General features: G+C 33.2%; 1 protein-coding gene across 1 annotated transcript in view; it reads left to right on the top strand.

Annotated features, from left to right (window-relative positions):
- Window positions 1–22,282, top strand: part of LRRIQ1 (leucine rich repeats and IQ motif containing 1) — a 195,320-nt gene that overhangs the window by 14,104 nt on the left and 158,934 nt on the right. Inside the window, exons 7-9 of the mRNA XM_044228184.1 lie at window positions 3,471–5,069; window positions 11,841–11,993; window positions 14,000–14,150. Of these exons, the coding sequence (XP_044084119.1) occupies window positions 3,471–5,069; window positions 11,841–11,993; window positions 14,000–14,150 (1,903 nt within the window). The remainder of the gene's footprint in view (window positions 1–3,470; window positions 5,070–11,840; window positions 11,994–13,999; window positions 14,151–22,282) is intronic.

The raw sequence follows: 22,282 nt of genomic DNA, 5'->3' as shown, positions 1-22,282 counted from the left end.
ATTAATCATCAGATATTCTCCTTGAAATATAATTTCCTAAATATTAAAATAAACTGGTTTAGTGAATGAACATGTCTATATAAAATTGTAATTCTATAATTTTTTTAAGGTTTGAGGAAAATACTATTATAAATATTTCACTATGATTGAATATGGTTGTGAAAGGTCATTTCTTGAACACAATTGAATATGTTAAATAATGCCTTTGAATTTAAGATCATTCTGATGACACATTTATTAAATTATAAGGTTATTTACCTCAAAGATTTTTTAAAAATATTTTATTTATTTATTCGACAGACAGAGATCACAAGTAGGCAGAGAGGCAGGCAAAGGCACAGAGAGGGGGAAGCAGGCTCCCCACTGAGCAGGGATGCAGGGCTATCCCAAGATCCTGGGATCATGACCTGAGCTGAAGGCAGAGGCTTTAACCCACTGAACCCAGGTGCCCCTGCCTCAAAGATTTTATATAAAATTTTAAGTATAAGCATGAATTAGATACAATTTCTTATAATCCTGTTATCTGACTAAGCACATTATCTTTCTTAGTCTTTCAAGTCTTTTCTTTATATAAACACACTTTTACTATCCATCTTTTTCTAAAAAAAAAAAGCTTACTACCCATCTTTTTGAAAAAATATATACTTGATATTTAACACTGTGCAAATTTAAAGGGTACAGTGTATTGATTTAATAATGTTATATATTATAGTATGATTTTCTCTACTCTGCATATTTAAATTAAAATGCTGGTTAGGCATGTAAACAGACAGTTCAGATGAATGACAAGGGACAAAAAAAAGACAATAGTAGCTTACCTACAGGTAAACCCAAATGTTGGAGTTAGGAGAGCCATTAAAATACCTATAACTGTCATACAATAGCAAGATACTTAACAGAGAGGTGATAGGAAAAGAGAAGTAGAATCTACAATGAAGTATCAAATGTACATTATAGAGTTGAAAAGTTTAACATATAAAATTAAAGATTCAGTGCATCTGTTTGATGACAGCATTACTGAAACAAGCAAGGTCAATAGAAAATATCCAAATTAAAGTACAAAGAGGACAAAAAAATTGGAAAGCAGAAGAGAGTACAAGAAATAATGTGATATATAGTGAAAAGATAAAATGTATATAATAGTAATCTTGGAAGGATAGGAGAAAGAGAATGAAGTAAAAACAATGGGTAAAGAAATAATAGTTGAGATAGTTTAAAAGAAATTCAGGCTGAACACTCAAAGTTGATTAATGATCTCCAAACAGAATCAATACAGAGAAAATCACACCTGGGAATTGAATAGTATAATTATTGAAATTCAAGACAAAGGGGGAGAAGTTATAAAAGCTGCTGAAGCAAAAAAACACATTACCTAAAAGGACCAACAGTAAACCAATAGCTGACTTTTTTTTTTTTTTAAGGTTTTATTTATTTATTTGACAGACAGAGATCACAAGTAGGCAGAGCGGGAAGCAGAGAGGGGGCAGGGAAGCAGGCTCCCTGGAGGGGCTCGACCCCGGGATCCTGGTATCATGACCTGAGTAGAAGGCAGAGGCTTAACCCACTGAGCCACCCAGGTGCCCCAATAGCTGACTTCTCAAGTGAAATGATGGAAAGAAGATAATAGAACAAAACAATTTAAGTGTTAAGTGTTAATGGTTTCTTTGATCATTAGTGTTCTTTGAATCCTGAGTCATCCCCTGATTTCTGGTCTCAGTTTTCATTTCCTGTATGCCTAAATACTTGTTGAAAACATTTTTGGATAACAACTTTTCTCAGTCTTTGCACACTTGAAAATATTTTTTTTATTTTGCTTTAACAACCAAACGATTCCTTTCCTGGCATATAGAATCCAGATTTATTACCATTTGCTTTTAAGGATTTAAAGATAAAACTCCATTGCATATTTGTATATTTTTGCTTATTATCATTTTAAATTCGATACTCATTCCTTACATTCTTTTGAAGGCTTTAGATTTTTCACATTTTACATTTATCATACATATTTATTGATATCTTATTTTGTGCCAGGCACTTCTGAGTGTTCAAGGTATAGCAGTGGATAGAATGGAAAATACTGCCTTCATGGAGCTTAATTCCTTAGGGTTCTGAAATATTGCTAGCTTCCATGTGAGTGTATCAGTGTGCTTATCTATATGCATGCATGAAAAGTTTACTCTTTATCTTACAACCTTTTTTGGTTTAGAAAACATTTTTCTTTTTTTTTAAGACGTATTTATTTATTTTAGAGAGCAAGAGAGTGCCAGGGTGGGAGGAGGGCAGAGGGTGAAAGAATCCTGAAGCAGACGCCCTGATGAGTGCAGAGGCCAATGTAGGGCTCAATCCCAGGATCCTGAGGTCATGATCTGAGCCTAAATCAAGAGTCAGACACTGAACCCCACTGAGCCACCCGTGTCCCGAAAATATTTTTCTAAAATATTTTTTTTCCTTTTTCTCAGGTCTTTAGTTGTAACCCCTACTTAGTCATATTGGAGTTTCTGTGTTCATTGCCTTTATACCTGAAAGTCTGTGTCATAGATTTCATATCTTTGTTATTTTGTATGTTGTTCCAGAAAAGTGTGCAATTTGGAAGTTTTTATTTAGCCAACACCTATTTAAGCCATTCTATTTTGAATTTTTGTTTGAGTGAGTCATATTTTTTTATTTGATCACGTGCATTTTTATTTTTATGTGAAGTTATTTTTATTTAAACATATTTTTCCTAAAAATTTTTTTGTAAATTTTTTATTTAGTTTAATAGCTCTCTTTTCTCAGAAACTAGTACTTCCTTCTGTTTATTGAACTATTTTGATTGCCTCACATCCTTTATGTTAGTTTTCCTCAAATATTTGCTTAATGTTGATTGGTTTACTTTTGTTTTAGGGCTCTATAGTGACAATGACATTTCCCTCACCTAACTCCAAACGATCTCATTTAATGCAATATGTGCTTATCAGCTCTCTCCATAGTTGAGAAAGGATAAAATATGTGACAAGGCTAGTTCTTTATTTTGCTTATATGTATGTTCTACCTTGCCTTCCTGGTATCATAAATCTCACCCAATAATCCCCTGCTTCTGCAGTCTGTGCTAGCTCTGAGAGTCTCCTTTATCAGACCTACCATCTCAGAAAGTTTGAAGTCCTCTTCTACACAAATTTTGGCTTGTGGTTTCTCTTGCTTTTTCTCTGTCATTCTGATTTCATATGCTCTCTATCTTCAAGGAATTCCTCAGTTTATATTTGGGTGGCTTAGTATAGCTATACTATTAGAATATCAACTTACTAACATGATTAAAACTCCTAAGTATTTTAGAAGATTATTTCCCTTTAAATGGTTTTAGTTCTTTTAAGTGAATTTTATAGCAACTTCCTTGTGATTTCAATTTTGCTATTTGTTTTCAGCCTGTATTTTAGATGATATTTTAATATCTTTAGTTTATGCTGATTACTATTTATCTTACTTTACTTCAGGAGTTTATTAAAAGCTTGCATTTACAAATGGAGGAAGAAAGAACAAGATTTAAAGATCTACAAGAAAAAGAAAAAATGCGTTTGTTAAAACGGCAGCATAATGCAGCTGTAACAATTCAGGCTAAATATAAAGCCTTTGTGGCCTACCAAAAATATAACCCCATCATAAAAGAACAATTAGAAAGTAAGAAAAGAAAAGCACAAGAGTGGAAAGAAAAGGAAGCAAAAATACGTCAGATGGAAGAAGAAAAACTAAAAAGATTGGAGGAAGAACAAAAGGTAGAAGAAGAGAGAAAAAAGCAGAAGCAGGAGGAAAGGAGGAAGAGAGAAAAAGAATATGAAGAAAAAAAGACCATCATAAGAAGAGAAAAAGAGCAACTACTAAACAAGGAAAGATTAAGATTAAGAGAAGATGCACACAAACAGCTAATAATAAGTAGAGCATTAAAGAAAGATGAATATAATATCAAGAATTTGACTGTTAAAGATACATCAAAGAATAAGGATGAAAAGTCAAAGAAATGGGAAGATGTTCCCCTCTGGCTACTTGAAAAATCAAATAGGACAGAGAATGTAGATAGACAGCTTGTATTAAAAGAATCAATACAAGTGCAATCAAAAGATCCTATTATAAACCAGGCAATTTTCGCAGAATTTAAAGTAAAAAATGAAAACCTGGCAAAACAACAATGTTCTGAAAAAATTGTAAAGGAAGAAAGAAAATGTGAAAATACAGACAAAAAAACTGAATTGGAAAAGGCAGGTCTAAAAGAAAACGTGAAAGAGCAGTTTCAGATGCAAGAATTAAAGCTTCAAATACAAAAAGGGGAACATATGAAAACTGCCATAAATGAGAATATGAGACAAGACACCCAAATAATATTAGGACATAATGAAAAAATCAACAAGGTGAAAAACAATGAAGCATGGAAAATAATCCAAGATAATCAACAGAATAAGATACAAAAAGTAGAAAAAGAAGAGCTAACAGAACAGAATGGAACATTATATGAAGAGAATAATATTTCAGTAGTTTCAATGAAGCAGCAAGCACTAAAATTAGAAAATTCTGAAGTTACAGGGGAAAATATAACAATACAAGAAAAAGAAATTGATTTAAAATCCAAGGAAACCAAGGAGGTCCCAAAAGGCAATAGTCTGAATAGTGATGTGATGTTTAACAGCAATGATTCCATGGTAACTATAGAAGGCAAAATAAATGAGCAAGATTATATTTTCGGTAGAAATGGTCATTGTGAAGACTTGGGTAGCTATAATGCAAAAAGCTCCTTAATTTTTAAAGAAATAAACTCTCTTAAATCTCAACTTAAAGAAATCCCAGAAGAATGTCATGAAAATAGAGCTGAATGTGAAAGTACTGTGACCTGTTCTTTATCAAAGCCAACACTTCTATCTTCTATTGAAGAAAAGAGGCTAGCTTGGATAAAATCACATAAACCTTGGTTTGAAATTTTCAAACAAAACCAGCAAAAAAAAATTGTTCAGAGGAAGAGACCTGTAAAATGCCCAGCCAGCATGATGCCCCCTTTGAATACGCTAGAAATTCTTCGATGTGGCCCTTGGAAGACTTTACAGCAGGTATTTTATAACTTTATAATACTTTTTCATATTTAACTACAATTGATCCTCTGAAATGTGACTTTAAAAATATCAGTAGAAGGCATTGTATCCAAGAATTTTGTCTCTTAATTGGTGAAATTGGTAATGAAATATTGACCCATTTGAGAGGGGATGTATTTATTTAAAAGATCTTCTTGATTAAAATTCTTCAAGGCATCTTCTCCCTCAGTGTAGCATTACAAAAAGTTTTGATTTATATTTTGAAGCTATGTTCAAGGGTCCTATAGCCATTATTAAGCTTCTAAGAGTGGAAGTATCTGGGAATTTAGTGTTGAATTAGAGAAGGAAATTCCTAAATTGACGTTCAGTTAGTTTGCTGTAGTCTTGGGCACGCCACCACCTACTGGCTCCTTTTGGAATGAAGTGGATTTCTCTGTATCTGACAAGGGCTGTGAAACAAGGGCTTATAATAGAAGACTCTAGAATTTCCATATGGAAACATATTTAGTCATGTGCTATATAAGCACAGTGCATATATGTCTGAAATTTAAGTAATCATCACCAACCGCTGTGAATTTTATATGTTTATAAAGCCCATATTTTCAACCAAAATTAAGACAAATACTAATGGGCGCCTGGGTGGCTCATTCGGTTAAGTGTCTGCCTTAGGCTTAGGTCATGATCCCAGGGTCCTGGGGTAAGCCCTGCATTGGACTCTCTGCTCATCAGGGAGTCTGCTTGTCTCTCTCCCTCCTGCCCCTCCCCCCACTCATGTGTGCTCATGCGCATGTTCTCTCTTTCTCTCATCCTAATAAATAAAATTTTTTTTTAAAGATTTTATTTGTTTGACAGAGATCACAAGTAGGCAGAACAGCATATGGCGGGGCGGGTGGGGGGGGAGGTAAATAAGCTCCCTGCTGAGCAGAGAGCCCAATGTGGGGCCCTGAGATCATGACCCCAGCTAAAGGCAGAGGCTTAACCCACTTGAGCCACCCAAGTGCCCCAACAAAATATTTTTTAAAAAAATCAGAAACTAACAAATGTATAGAAAACCAGGAAAGAATATTTCAAATAGTACAACACTAGAAAGGATTTAGGATTAAAATACATGTATCTGACTAAGGCCTGAAACCGAAATGTATTCAATAAAATGTATTTAGTTTTTTGATATGGAGAGATGCCTAGGAAAGGAAACACTCAAGTTAATATATATATGAATTTTTTATTTATTCACTCAGCAAATATTTATCTGTCCAATATGAAGGATCAATATTTATTGTTGGGACAGAAAGAAACCCCAGTCGTTGACATTATGGAGGTGACTCTGGTATACACAAAGGCTTTAAACAAACAAACAAACAAAATACCAATTACATTACTATAGATTTTGGTAATTGCTGTAAATAAGATTTCATGGTATTCTTTAGAAGGATAATAAGATAGTGGACGTTAAAGAGATCTCTGGGATGTGAAAAAGCGGTATGAGGAACAGGAACTACTTTGAAGTTCATCTGTTTCCTAGGCAATGTATTTTCATATCCATCAGATCTATAGAGCTACATATAGAATCTCTCATTAGGTCTTCTATTAATTATTTTCTTTGGCTATGTTATCTCTGAAATCATTCTTTTTCTACTTTCCCTAAGATGTTGGTGTAGGCTTTCTGAATTGGTAACATTAACTACTTACTTTTATTTTGGATAATTTTCCTATACGTATCTGTTTGAGCCAGGCATGTGACAGCTTCATATTCACCGTGTGCTTGTTTCTAGAGTAAACTGAAGTTAGGAAAAATAGCAGTGCTCTTTTTCATTGTGGGTCTCTGCTCTGTTCAATGAGAAGAACGCTGAGGAAGTTAAGATGTGTGAACCTGTCGCCTTGGTGTTTCTTCTCCTATCCACTCTGTTCCTTTTGTGAAACTCTTGTCAATATACATAAAGTAAGGATTACTCCTTTTGCATCTTAGGGCAGGTAGCCACAAACTGGAATGTATATACAGATCTCCTGGGAATTTGTTAAAATGCTAATTTTGATTCATTGGGTCTGGTGATCAGTCTCAATGTTCTCCACTTTTTAAAAAAAGATTTTATTTATTTGAGAGAGAGAGAGCAACAGGGGGAGAGGGAGAAGCAGAATCCCCACTGAGCAGGAACCCCATAGGGGGCTCGATGTGGGGCTCCATTCCAGAACCCTGAAATCATGACTTGAGCCAAAGGCAGAGGCTTAACTGACTGAGCCACCCAGGTTCCCAATGTTCTGCGTTTTTGCAGTGCTCCTGGATGATGCTGTTGGTGCTGGCCCATGGAATAATATGATTAGAAATGTTGTAAAAGGCACTGTAATTCTCTGACTACTGCTCAAGCAATTATTTTGGACATTTTATTTTTCTTTGAGGCATCAAGTGTACAGTATAAAGTTGAAAAGTATTTATGAATATGTCTATAAATACAGAAGTGTTATAAAATGCCATTTTGTAATGACCATAAGTCTCCATAAGTCTCTTACTTTGATTTGCTAAGGCTTCACATCTTTATCTGTACCTTGATCACCCACTGCCATCTTTGGAAGGTCCTTCTAGAGAAGACCTTTAGAAAAGTTTACTCTTCTAGAATTTCACCCAGTGATTAATTCATTTTGCTTATATTAATTTCTCACTTTCAGCTTTCAGCACATGAAATTCAGTCTGACTCTTGTCTATGTTTCTTTACAATTTGTTAGACAATAGTGGTTTTCATTACTTGACTGTGGGGTGGTTAAGTGGGAAGATGGACAAGTGGATGAATAAATAATCCGACTGAATCTTAATCTTATCTCTGTATTACTGCTAGCTTCACAATTTAGATAGAGTATATTAATTAAAAAGGGAATTAATGTAAAAATTATTTGAGTATAATTCAATAAAGTACTAATAAGCCCTCTGTCAAGTAAGATCAGTGTCCTGATTTTATTTCTGCCATTTATTGGTTGTGTCATGTTGGGCAAGGTGCTTGACCTTTTTGAGCCTCTGTTTTGTCTTCTATAAACTGGGAAGAGCAATATCTATTGGATAAGATTGTTGAACTTTAAAATAACATATATGGGGATGCCTGGGTGGCTCAGTGGGTTAAGCCGCTGCCTTCGGCTCAGGTCATGATCCCAGTGTCCTGGGATCAAGTCCCGCATCGGACTCCTTGCTCAGAGGGGAGCCTGCTTCTCTCTCTGCCTCTGCCTGGCACTCTGCCTGCTTGTGCTCTCTCTCTCTCTCTCTCTCTGACAAATAAATAAATAAAATCTTTAAAAAATAAATAAATAAAATAACATATACAAAGAATATAGTCTAGGGCTCCTAGTATATGTAATAGTCATTATCAAACTTGGATCTCAAGCAGAGATTATGCACAACTAATATATATATTGTTTTCTAGTTTTAGTGTTCTAATTTATTTTTCTTTTATTTTTGGTGTCTTGCTACTAATGATTACATGATTTAAATAATCATAAAGAGAGGGTGCTGAATTTAAGGATATTTTTATATGGCTTTATAGCATGACATGAAGAATAACATTTTAGCTGTTACTAGCTTTTAGATCTGAATGTCTCACATTTTATACAAGGCAAATTCTAATAAACTGGTGTTGTATTGGTACATGAGCTACTAGAAGTTAGAGTCTGCTTCATTTAATCCGGTTATCATACCTCAGATTCAGTCTCTTGCAGCTTATTTTTTAAATGTTATTTCTTTAGATTGAAGCGATTTAAAATTTTATCTCTGAACAGATGTTCTGCAAAAAGAAAAACCAAGAGTTATTGCTTTCACTATTTTTGTATGATAGTCTACCATAAATGACTGGCACTCCTTGCATCGAATTCAAGAATAATTGAAAGTGAAATCTCTAAAATTAAATAGCTATTTTCGGTCATTTTATGTACCATGATCTGTTAAGGATTTAGGGAAATATGGATGATTAAGTAATAAATTGATTTATTATTTTTTATTAAGATAAAATGAATGAGTCATAAGTTCTGAGGGAGAATAGTTAAAGTTATGAGAACCTGAAAATACTAGTTTTTGAAATACTTTATATTACCCTTTATTAAGGAAAGAAACTATGAATGCTGTATTTTAGTTTTGCCATAGGGCAGTTTATTATTCATTTATTTCTGAAACATTTAATGAACATCCACTATGCTCCAGTTGCTCTTTTTCAATAGACCATGCAGTGATGAACACCTGTAAGTACTAATTCTATATTGACCTTACTATTTGGAGCATAAAGCAGTTATTTATATGATTATTGCCATGCATATATCAACAAATAATACAAAAATTTATTTTGATCTCATATGTTTGGAAAAACCTAAGATAGGATAGATTATTATCGTTAGGGTGCGTGGGTGGCTCACTGGGTTATGAAGCCTCTGCCTTCGGCTCAGGTCATGATCTCAGGGTCCTGGGATGAAGCCCCGCATTGGTCTCTCTGCTCAGCAGGGAGCCTGCTTCCCTTCTTTTCTCTGCCTGCCTCTCTGTCTACTTGTGATCTCTGTCTGTCAAATAAATAAATAAAATCTTTTAAAAAATTACTATATCATAAGGAAATTTTAAAAATCTTCCATAAAAGGGAGGAGGAAATATTATGAAATATCTTATATTCAAAAGTAGATACCATTAATAAAGACTCTGCAACAGTTGTCACTCCTGTACTGTAATTAAATTAACTAGAGACATTACCACCATAAAAACTGGAATCTAACCATTTCCGTAGGTGATTTTAAGCAGTGTATGATTATGTCAGGCAGAATAATATAAATAAGAAGGTAGAGAACCATTTGATACTATAAAACTACAGTTGTGGAGTTTTTGGTTTTTAAATGCTTAGTTCTAAATTGTGTGTTTACTTGTTAGTATATAGGTAGCTTCCCAGTTACAGAATTTGAAAGTTTTCTTTATGGACAAATATAATGGGTAATACACAGCAGGTTTTTTTTTTTTCCCCACAAATGGATGAATATTTTTCTTTCTGAAAAAACCATAAAATATAAATTTGTTTCAAAAGTCATTTTAGATTATGAATAACTGAGATATTCCTGAAATAATTATGAAATGAGAAACTTATTCACCTGAAGTTGAAAAATATTGTTTGTAACTTTTGCTACTCAAAGCAAGGAGTGGACTTAATCCCTTCTTTATATCTCCACGAACATATGGTCTTCCCATTCACTTACATAAATACGTAAATTTAAAACTTTTAGTTTAATTTAATGCACAGGAAATGTTCCGAATGAAGAGGGGTTACTGTTCTTAAGACTCTTATAGCTTTTTCTGAAGCAATAATGCTTTAAATTACAATAGTGCATTTTAAAAATTTCTGATTCAGTATGATATATACTAGACTCTTCCTATAAAGCTAATAATGTTAAAGTTGTTTTTCAGTACATGAGAAACCTAGCCTTAGGATTTTTGATATGACAATATGAAATAATTCTTACTATAAAAAATTTAACATATATAGTTATTTCCATTCATGTACTTAATTATAGTGAAGAACCAACATGCTATACTTATTTCTCTGCCATTTTCTTTATGTGAGAGCTCTTGAGTTTAATAAGAAGAGTGCTTTTCAGTAATATGAAAATATTCCCATTATCTGACATATTCCTGTGCCACTATAAGTGTAGTTCTTAGTATATATACCATAAAGTTGAGTACATTCTTTGATACTGAATTTTCTTTAGTTAAGAAGACTAAAACCAAAATGACAGAAAAATTCTTTAAGAAAAACCTTTGTGAATTACTGAGTCCACAATGATATTTCAATAATAAGAAATTTCATAACATGGTCTTCAAAATGTTTGAAAATACCAGAAAAAATGCTATTCTTGCTATGTTACATCAGAGATACTATCTGCTCTGAGTATATTACATTATTCAACAGTAAGGAATGATTTGTGCCAGTAAGGAATGACTCATACCAGTGAACTTGTAATAGAAAGCTATTTTTATTACATGGTTTAATTATTATTGCATGGTGCTATTTATTACAGGTCCTATAGTTTCTCAGACTTTCTTTGTTTTTGGAAGGTAGTTGAGTCATTTTAATTGAATCATGGCAGGTTGGACAGAGAATCTATCCCCTGACATATTGTGGCTCCTGTTACTATTTCTATCCAGGTATCCCTAGGATACTGTCAAACATAGTATCCTGTGTTTGATAGTATCAAGCATTTGTTTGGTACAATAAGCATTTGTGTAGTACACATTTGTGTAGTACAATCTTGAAAATAGTGCCAAAATAATTCACACAGTAAGTGAATTTGGTGAAATATCAGCAAATGAGCTAATAGATGATTTTATTATTGCTTCTATGCATATGACTTTTGAACTTGAGTTGGTCATAGATGATTGCATTATTTTGCCTTTCTATGTGAGGAACAAAGGAGAACCAGATAGCTTAATTGAAAGTGAATTGTTAACAAATGCAATTTTGACATATATCATTAGTTTTTTTGATGACTTTTTAAAAAAAGATTTTTAAAATAAATATTTATTTATTTGACACAGAGAGAGAGCACTCCACAAGGTAGAGTGGCAGGCAGAGGGAGAGGGAGAAGCAGGCTGCAACCTGAGCAAGGAAACTGATGTGGGACTTGATCCCACAATGCTGGGATCATGAACTGAGTCAAAGGCAGACGCTTAACCAACCGAGCCACCCAGGCATCCCTTAATGAATTTTTAAAATTGCAGGGCTGATATAGTTTATATTCATTATTGTTAGATGAGGTTATGTAATCCAATTTTCTTGAATTCTCTAGGTTACAACAGTTACATTTCAAGATTTGCCAGGTTGTAGTCTCTCCACACTAGCAGAGTGTCCAAATCTTCAGTTTTTGTCTCTTCGACGCTGTGGATTAATTTCTTTGCACAGCCTGAGTAACTGCAAAAAACTGAAGCACATTGATGCCCAGGTATGTCCTCTGTTCTCCTCATTATTTATCCTATAATAAGATCGAAAACAAAATTTGTGAGAACCATTGAGGAAAGAAGATTAGGAAGTATGGCCTGAAAATCACTTATCTCTATTTGCAGATGATATAGTTATTGTTTTTATTACTTTTTGTTTGATCCTTGACAACTTTAGAACCTAAGTTATCGGTTATTGTTTATATAGTAACTATTTCTTCAAAATTGTCATTGCTGAAATATAAACATAAATCCATTTTCTATTTTATTATAGTAAATTATCACAACCACCATTTTATTTACTCATGGTTCTGTGGGCCAGCCATGAATTGAGGCCAGGCTTGTCTGGGTATTTCTTCTGATTTTTGTCTTGTTGCCTGGGTCATTTATGTAATTTGGAGTGGGGGCTGGAATGTCCAAAATGCCTTGTCTGGTGTCTTGGGAGGTTAGAATTTCAATTTCTCTTTCTTTTCTTCTCTCTCTGTGTATCTGTGTTTCTGTCTCTTTCATTTTGGGCGTTCTCTATAGAGTGGCCCAATTGCAAGACTGAGCATTCCAAAAAAAACAAGCTCCAATATGCAGGTGTTTTTCAGGCATCTGCTGGCATTACACTAGCTAATGTTCTTTTTTTTTTTTTTTTTTTTTACACTAGCTAATGTTCTACTGGCCAAACCTAAATTTGTATGGGGGGGGGAGCTGGGTGGATTTGTAAATGTTGGGATGTGAAGTTTATTAGGGCAAAGTAACAGTCTACCACAGTCTACCCTTGATCCTAAGGAGTCACGTCCATCCCACATTCAAAATACACTCATGTCCAAGAGAACCCTAAATGTCATCAGTCTTGTGGCCTCAGACTTAGACTTGAAGCACAAAATTTTCTCATCTATATCAGATCCAGGTGGAAGTGATTTGCTCAGGTAGACCTCTTTCAACTCAGAGATCTGTGAGATACAATGAAAAGTATCTTCTCTTCTCCTGTCCCCCCTTCCCACACTCACATACAGTGGTGAGATAGGTTTGATTAATTACAATAGCTATTCCATTCAAAATGAAAGTAAACAAGAAGCCCATATGTCCCTATTCCATAGCTGAGCACATATCCTCATTTCCTTAATAAGGACTTGGTTCTGCTCAATGAAGATGGTTTTCTATGACCCCTGGTTCTGCCCACTGGGGTTTTGACCTTCTCAAGGCATACTTCTTTTTCCACAAGAAGTGCTAGTCGCAGCTGAGAAGTTTCCTGAGCCTGTTTCTTTCCCATAGAAGAAGGGGTGTGGGTGGTAGGCTAGAAGCTTCTTTTCATTTGACTTACATTCTTCTCACTTCACACAGTGCTTCCACCAATGTGATTTTCTTTGAAAACTTTGTGGATTTCTTATGCTTCTTATTAAGTTTCCTTCATTAGACAAAGGCTATGCTTATAAATATATTTGAGAGGGATGCTGTGGGACTACACACTTAAGATTCTTAAAAGCTCAGTTATTTTTCTGAGGTCTTAAAAAATAAAATTGTTGTTACATTCTAGACACATGATCTTGACACTGAAACCAACATTATATATTGCAGAGATATGTATGTGTAGTAAAAGTATAAACCTGTACATGAGATACATATCTAACTCACAATATTGGTGTTCTTTGGAGAGGAAGGGAGCAAAAGGGACCGAGAAGGGGGAAGTAGGGAGATATCAACTTTTTCAATGTTTGGTTTCTTTAACAGTTTTAAAGGAACCATGACCTAGTGTTCATTTTTGTTCATTTAGATTGCTTGAAATATTTTATTATGATTCTCTGTATTTTCAGAGATTAATAAATATAAAATCAGTTAATTATTTAGTTAGGTCACTTAACATTTTCATCTAGATTATATAACATTCTGTATGTTTATCGTAAAAGTCGGAGATTCAGTTATTTACTTGCAGATCATATCTCATTCTTCCTCTTTTTGTTAGCTTTAATGTTCCACTAATAAGCCATTGAACTACAATTAATTACATTTTTCTTTGTTTTAGGAAAACCATATTGAGACTATCAATTGTGAAAATTTGGACAATCTCTGTGTTGTTCTTCTTAATAAAAATCAACTGACTTCTTTTCATGGTTTGGATGGCTGCACTAATATCCAAAATCTTGAACTCTCACATAATAAAATCACTCGAATTGGTAAGAACAAGGGAATTTGAATTTATTGACATTTATTTCTCATGATTACATTTTGTTTCATTTATTCCTTTTCAAGAATAGGCCACCATTACTAATTTTTTAATTTTATTTATGCCATACTTAATCTTTTATCCAAGATAATAAGACTATTTTTAATATATATAAAGGAAATATGCTCCCACCAGTGGCAAATGGCTAGTTATCAGTGGCTCCTTAAATTAGTATATTCACTTACATATTCCTTTTTTTTTTTTTAAGATTTTATTTATTTATTTATTTATTTATTTATTTATTTGACAGATCACAAGTAGGCAGAGAGGCAGGCAGAGAAAGAGAGAGAGGGAAGCAGGCTCCCTGCTGAGCAGAGAGCCCGATGCAGGGCTCGATCCCAAGACCCTGAGACCATGACCTGAGCTGAAGGCAGAGGCTTTAACCCACTGAGTCACCCAGGCGCCCCTTCCTTTTTTTCTAACTAGTGGTGATCTGAGCTCTACTGAAGAATATGATACCCTGGATCAGTACCATCATATTTTTATGGATTCTATGCTTTCTGTACTTAGCAACTGCCATAACTGTTCCCTAAAAATCCCTGTCATTACTCCCTTCCTTGCTTTCCACACCACTTGTCCTAACCTTGCCTTTTTTAGGTAAAACAACCATCACATGAAACAAATCCATCGGTTTGAATCTCCCTAATCTTTTTCATCTCTCCAGCTGTATATCTGTATCCCTATTTATCTATATCTGTTTCCACCCTCATACTTTATAGTCCATACGGTTCAGCAATGAGAATGCCTTCTTAAGGCCAGTCCTTCTATTGTTTATAAATATAATTGTCAGTGTCCTCTGATACTGTATCTTTTATCACCTGTCATTTGTCAAACAGTTCCTTTTGCCACTTATTTCTACCATTGCCTCATCTCTCTTACCCTTCGTGTCAAATTTTGTGAAAGTGTTCTGTTTATTCTTTCACTTTTTACTACCCAACTTCCCTCTTTTTTCTACTGAAAGGAAGAACTTAATTCTATACTGTTAGCAGTGTGATAATTCTAAAATAAAAATATTGTATTTTTTACTACCTGCCTTAAAATTCTGTTCTGTTTTTTTTTTTTAAATTTAAACTTGTGAGATTCTGAAGGGACTTGATAGGGGCTTAAATAATGGTTAATGAATAATGAAGGATTGCTAAAAAGTCAGAAACTAGATAAAAAATTTTTATGGTACAGTACTAATAACTTAAATTTTGGACACCTAAAAGGTACTATCTTTTCCACCTCCTCATCCTAAAATCATTAGGAAATATGGTCTGGACTGAAATTTCAGGGAGTGGGATGGGAGTAGATGGGGTAGTAGGAATAAGTTCACTTTTCTCATTTGATTTAATTTTATGTTTGATGTATAAAACAAATATATGTTTTAAAGCCAAGCTACATTTAAAAAGGCATACTCAAAGAGATTGATCTTTCATCCCTGTCCTTTTTACTCTGTTCTCCAATATATTTTTATATATAGATGTTTTTGTACATAAGCACATATAACATCTGTATGCATTTAATAATATGTGTACCATTTATAAGTGTATGTATGTACATTTAAATATGCATATATACACATATATATCCAAGAGATATATGTGTGTATATTAACCCTAATTCTAGGATTAAAATATAGAATATTTTAAGTACTGTTCTTTATCTTGCTTTCACTTAAAAACGTGTTATGGAGTTCAGAGCATTCTTTTTCCATGGTTTCATAGTCTTCAATTTTGTAGATTGATTAGGTTTTATTCCATTGGTTTCTGTTTGATTGACACTGATGGTTTCCAGTCTTCCACATTTGCCATAATAACTAATCTGATACTTATATCATTTTATACTTTACCAGTTATATCTTTAGATTAATTTTCTGTGATGTATATTGCTGGTGCAAAGGACATCTGTAATTTAGGAAAATAGTGCCATCCACACTTTATGGGTTATACAATTTTGCACTCCTACCACTAATACACATTAATATCAGTTCCTTCCACCTTTCTTCTATTATTTTATTCCTTCTATTTCTGAGTTAAATAATTAATTCTTTTTTATTTTTATTCTTTTCACTCTTGTTAACATAAATACTTCAGTCTATAATTTTTTCTATGAGCACTGCTTGGTCCATAACTTCTCTGTTTTCATCAGGTCTACAATTTTATGACGTATTTTGCCTTTTAGCTAAGATTTAAAATTTCTATATGGTAAGACCATTTTGTGTTGTTGCTGTTATTCTGTTTAGTTTTATTGCATTATATATAGTGAGAGAATTATCTTTGTGCCATTTCTACTTTTTGGAACTTATTGTGATTTTCTAGTATGTGGTCAATTTTCAGGAATGTTTCATGTGCACGTGAAAAGAGGTCATTGTGTTTCTAATTGGAATATAGAGTTTATATTTTTATCTTTATGATCTGGCTTGCTGATCATTTGTTTTGGATCTTCTTTATCTACTTGACCCACTATAGACTGAGTTGAGCTAGTATAAATATATTTATTATTAATTAGCCTATTTCTTTTTGTATATCCTTTGGTTTCCATTTTTTTGAGTGTTGCTCCATGCTGTTTTGTAGATATTCTTAACTGTGTTATCTTTATTGTGAATTTTAGTCTTGATATTTATGTTTCCTTCTTTGTCTCTTTAATGTTTTGAGACTAAATTCTATCTTGCCTGACATTTTCTTTTTATTTGTATTTGTCTTCTTGGTCATTAAAAAACCCCACAAAACTTTAGAAACCCTTTGTTTTGGTGTGTACTTATACACAGCTTAGATTTGAGTTTTATTTTTTGATCCAGTTTTAAATGTTTTTGTTTCATATAGAGCATGGCCATTTGCACTTGTAATTCAACTTATATCCTTGGTGTTAGTATTGTTATCCCACTTGGGATGATGCTCCCTTTCTGGAAGGAGGCCTTGTTGATAATACATAGGTTCTTCTACCACTGGAGCATCTCCATTTCTTACATATCTGCCCAGTTTCCATAGTATTCCCTCTGTACCAGTGTAGATTTAGCCTGGATTGTGTTGGTTACAGATACTTACTACCCAACTTAGAAAAATTCAGGTTGTAATTTCTTCATCTCCCATTTACACTGGAAAGATAGGTTGGGGTATTTTTATTTACTTGTTGTTTTTTATGAATTTCTAGAGGAGGTATGGAGAAAGTTGGATGAAGGCAGTCACCGTCATCTCTGATTTTTTTTTTTAATATGGGAAAAAATACAGTTGTTTTCACAAAGCCAACTTTTACAGACATTTCAAGGCACATTTTTGAGAATAAAATGTATAATACTCTTCAATGTGTTTATTTGCCAGTGTGTCTGTGCTGCTTGCTTTGGGACTACTCATATTTTCTCCTATATGGAAATAGTGATATTTCTGATACAATTTTTTTTATTTCAAAATTTCAGTTTAAAAGACAGAAATAATTTTGTTGTTGTTGGAATGAAGACAAGTGCATTGATAATGTATGTTGCTATATTGGCACACACTGAAGCAAGCTTAAAAAAAAGAAAAAGGCTGTTTGTGAGAAGAAATGCTTTGACTCCCATTCACTTCATTTTCATTGCCAGCAGGGCTGTATGGGATTTCTTGTAACCAGTGGATTTCCTGGGATAGGATATCTGCAAGATTTATGTGGAAACTGCCATAGTATTAATTGATGTACTTGAGGTATCTTTATGTAGTACAGAGCAAACAAGGTAAAAGACATCTTTGCTGTCTGTTGAGTACAATGAAAACACTGTATTTATTGAGTGTGAGAAGAGTATACATGAAAAAGTAGATTTTCTGAGGACTGTTTGGAGTCTGTTTTTCATCTTCAGGAACTGCTTACAGAGATTCTGGTTGAGCTAAGGGAAAAGCATAGATTTTGTCTTTCAATGATGTATTGATGCTAAGAACTCTTATGAAGGGACACAAAGATAGATTTGTGTTTATAAGTTAATAGGTTACTATTCCATGCTATAATATTTCTTAAGGAGGTGAAATAAAATTGGAAGCAATACCATGTATTCTGCATTTGTAGTTTCAAGTTTAATTTGTTCCTAATTCCTACTAAGCTGTAATTATTGCAGTAGTTAATATGTAAGATTAACTTTAATTACTCTTTTTATTAGAAAGCTATTAATGAATTGTGTATTAATGAATACACATTTTTATTTGAATTTCATTGCATTTAAGTGAATGAGAATAGGAACTGTCAGTTTGTTTAAGGCAATTCATTTGAAATTATTTATGCTAAATGTTTTCTGTTCTAATGAAACTGCCTAATTACAGAAATAGAAACGCAATGTAAAGTATACTTTTTTAAAAATAATGACTTAAAATATAATTCTATAAATTGAAATTTATGTAAAGTTAATTGTGTATTTTTAATTTAACAAAAATTAAGTATGTTTGATTTAATGTTTAAGTGTATTGTGTACTCTGGCTAATTTAAAAGACTACCGTATAACATTTTAATATTATTTTCTATAATTGGTTCTAATTGCATAGCATGTTTTTTATTATAGAATATTTTTATTTGATCTGGAGTTATTACATATTTTGAATGTCAAAATATTTGCTTAATTTTAATTTATTAAGCTCACTTTAGTTGATGATTTATTTTAATCAGACAACAGATTTCTTCATACTTTTTATTAATCTAAAATGTTTTATTTATTTTTTTTCCTCTGGAATGTTTTTTTTCCTGTACTGTCTTTTGTAACACAATTTAATTTGGGTGATGTGCAGTTTAAATTTCAAATTTGATTTGATTTCAAATTATGATATCATTATGATATTTCATGCTTTTTTTTGCCTGAAATTTCCTATAAGTAAATTTCAGGTAAAATTGGTAAGACATTTTGTTTTCCAAAATAATATGGAAAAACATACCTTGAATGGATGTTGAATATCTGTGAGAAATTCTTCATATTTTGAGATAGTATTTTTTGACTTCGTTTTTAAACAAATAAACAAAACAAATGAAAAATAGGTGATTTATGGGGCGCCTGGGTGGCTCAGTGGGTTAAGCCGCTGCCTTCGGCTCAGGTCATGATCTCAGGGTCCTGGGATCGAGGCCCGCATCGGGCTCTTTGCTCAGCAGGGAGCCTGCTTCCTCCTCTCTCTCTGCCTGCCTCTCAGCCTGCTTGTGATCTCTCTCTGTCAAATAAATAAATAAAATCTTTAAAAAAAAAAAAAGAAAGAAAAATAGGTGATTTATAACTTATCTATTTTTTTTGTTTTTTTTTTCTGTTTTTATGTTGGATTTTATTGACTTTCTAAGAGAAACGTGAAAGTGAATTAATTTGAGGGGCGCCTGGGTGGTTCAGTGGGTTAAGCCGCTGCCTCGGCTCAGGTCATGATCTCAGGGTCCTGGGATCGAGTCCCGCATCGGGCTCTCTGCTCAGCAGGGAGCCTGCTTCCCTCTCTCTCTGCCTGCCTCTCCGTTTACTTGTGATTTCTCTCTGTCAAATAAATAAATAAAATCTTAAAAAAAAAAGTGAATTAATTTGAAAAAAATTCATGCCTTATGATGAATTGTTTTATGAATCTTATTTATAGAAAAAAATACAACTTAACATGATAAATACAGTAATAGATTACTTTTTTAACCACCATATATTTATGTGCTTTATACATTTAATTCATTTGCTTTTCATATAACTGCAATGAGTTAGTTACTATTAAATGCTTCTCCCACACCCCAGGTAATAATTGAGGCACAGAGAGGTTAAATAAATTATCTAAGATCATATAGTTAGTAAATGATAGAGTCAGGATTTGAAACTCAAGTCTATTTCTAGTATCTTATTTTTTAATTGCCTCATTCCACTGCCTCTGCAATAAATATGCATTTAACATTTAAGATTATTACTATTTTATTAGAGCATATTAAAACTCTTTATGCTGAAATAAGTAAACATTTTAAGGTTTATTGATTAATAAATTTGATAATGAACAAATTTATTGAGCACCTACTATGTATAAGCACTTTTCCAGTCACTAGAACACAGTACTAGAATATTGCTGAGGATGCAGCAATAAACAAAACAAATGAGTATCCTGACTTTCACCAAGATTATCTAGTGATATTTATATAAAGAAAAGAGAATCGGAATAAATTGCTATATTTCATTTATTGACTATTGAGTAAAAACGAAAATAAGTATGATTAATGTGTAAGAACAAATAATTATTTTTTTTAAAAGATTTATTTATTTATTTGACAGACAGAGATTACAAGTAGGCAAAAGAGATAGGCAGAGAGAGAGGAGGAAGAAGGCTCCCCGTCGAGCAGAGAGGCTTTAACCCACTGAGCCACCCAGGTGCCCCAAGAACAAATAATTATTTTTTATCTTCTCATTCATGAAGCTTCTATCTCTGCTACGTGAAGAAAAGTTTTATCTGGAAAAACATGTTTCTTTAATGCCAGCAATTAATTTGTTAATTTATAAATTTCAGGTGATACATTCCTAGAAACTATTATAAATAGGTAGAAGTATTAGGAGACTTTTTTCCCCCGATGCTTTATTTTCAGATAATACCATTTTCTGGAAAAGTGACACTAATAAAAGTATGAAAGATACTGAAATAATGCAGCCTTTCCACATAAGGTTATTTGCTGTCTTGACTCATAGGGGAAATCTTCTTGGCTTAATTATTGTTACCCAATGTTGTCTTTGGAACAGTAGAAAAAAAATAATAAAGTAAAATAAAATAAAGCTCTGGATATTTTGCTTGTAGCAATGCTTTTCACGGCTGTATACTTAGTGAATTTCTTGTATTCCACTAGATGGTGCTAGCTTACTCTACAGTTTTGAAGTGCAACAATGCCCAGTACAAAGCTGAAAGGGATTTTACAGATCTGCCAATTTAGGCTTCTTAAGTTTACAGATGAAAAAACAGACTCACATAATTTTCCTCAAACTCCGACCAGAGGTGGGGCTAGAATCCAAGTTTTCTGATTCCTGTTTCGCCATTCCTGTTTCCACACGACATGTATGATTCTGAGGAACTTTTGCATTGAAATTAAAAATCTTAAGAGCAGCTCTGCATATTTGTAGTAACTGTCAAACATAGCAATCATTGAGTAGCTAAAGGAGGTAGACCTTTCCCAAACACTTATTTAGTGAAAACCTCCAGCCTAATTTAACATTTTTAGTTTTGCTGTTCCTTTCAGGAGAGGTTTTCCCCCCACTGTGACAGGAATGTTTTATTAGACCATTGGCTCATTTCTGTGGGAGGAATTCTTTGAAATAGATATTTGTAGCAAGTATAGCCAAATGCTAATTTTGCCACAGGCAAGGGCCCTTTGAGGGATAAACACACTTGGCTTCAGTTCTATTTTGTGGGATGTAGGAAACTTTTAAAGAGTTAATAAAGAATATATTGAAGCAGTGGACTCAATATTTAAGTGATACTTTATATTTGTTATATTTACATAATTTGCAAGAAGCTCTTGAATATTTTTGTGGCTACTGTTTTGTTTTGTTTGGGATGGGGAATGGACAAAATAGAAAAGTTGACTGGGAGAGAATCATTTTCTTTGAGATGTTGAGAAAGTAATGGTATTCTAAGGTAAGGCTTGCTCTAAGTCTATTTTGCTCGGTTATTTTTCCTTCACTTGATAGCAAAGAACTTGTAAGATTAAAGGAGGAAAGGGCAACTTATTCTAACTTCCTTCCCATCTAGATTCCCCCTTTTGAGCCAAATGCATTGACTGGATCAAATTACTGTTTAATCAATTGTATATAGACTTTTTTGAAAGTGTGTATTAATATCCTATTTCTTCTTCAAAGTTTAGCTCAAATATTTGTCTTTGAAGTCTTATTTGGTCACAACAGTTATTAACTCCTTTCATTGAGGATAATTGTTAGGAAACAATTTTTAGTAGCCAATATGTGAAAGCGTTGTACAAGCTGCGTTCAAATATTATTTTTAATCCTCCCAATCACCCTCACTCCAAATAAAGGACCAAAGACTCAGAGAAGTTAGGTAATGTGTTTATATTCATACAGCTAGTTTTGGAATAGACCTGAAATTCATGGATTGTCTGCCTTAGAGCCTATTTGTGTTTTTATTATACCGTACTGCCTATAATCAACATGTG

Source organism: Neovison vison, chromosome 12 (genome assembly GCF_020171115.1).
Source record: "Neovison vison isolate M4711 chromosome 12, ASM_NN_V1, whole genome shotgun sequence".
NCBI classification, from domain to species: domain Eukaryota; kingdom Metazoa; phylum Chordata; class Mammalia; order Carnivora; family Mustelidae; genus Neogale; species Neogale vison.
The sequence above is the reverse complement of the archived record's forward strand: the minus strand, read 5'-3'. Positions and strand labels throughout refer to the sequence as shown.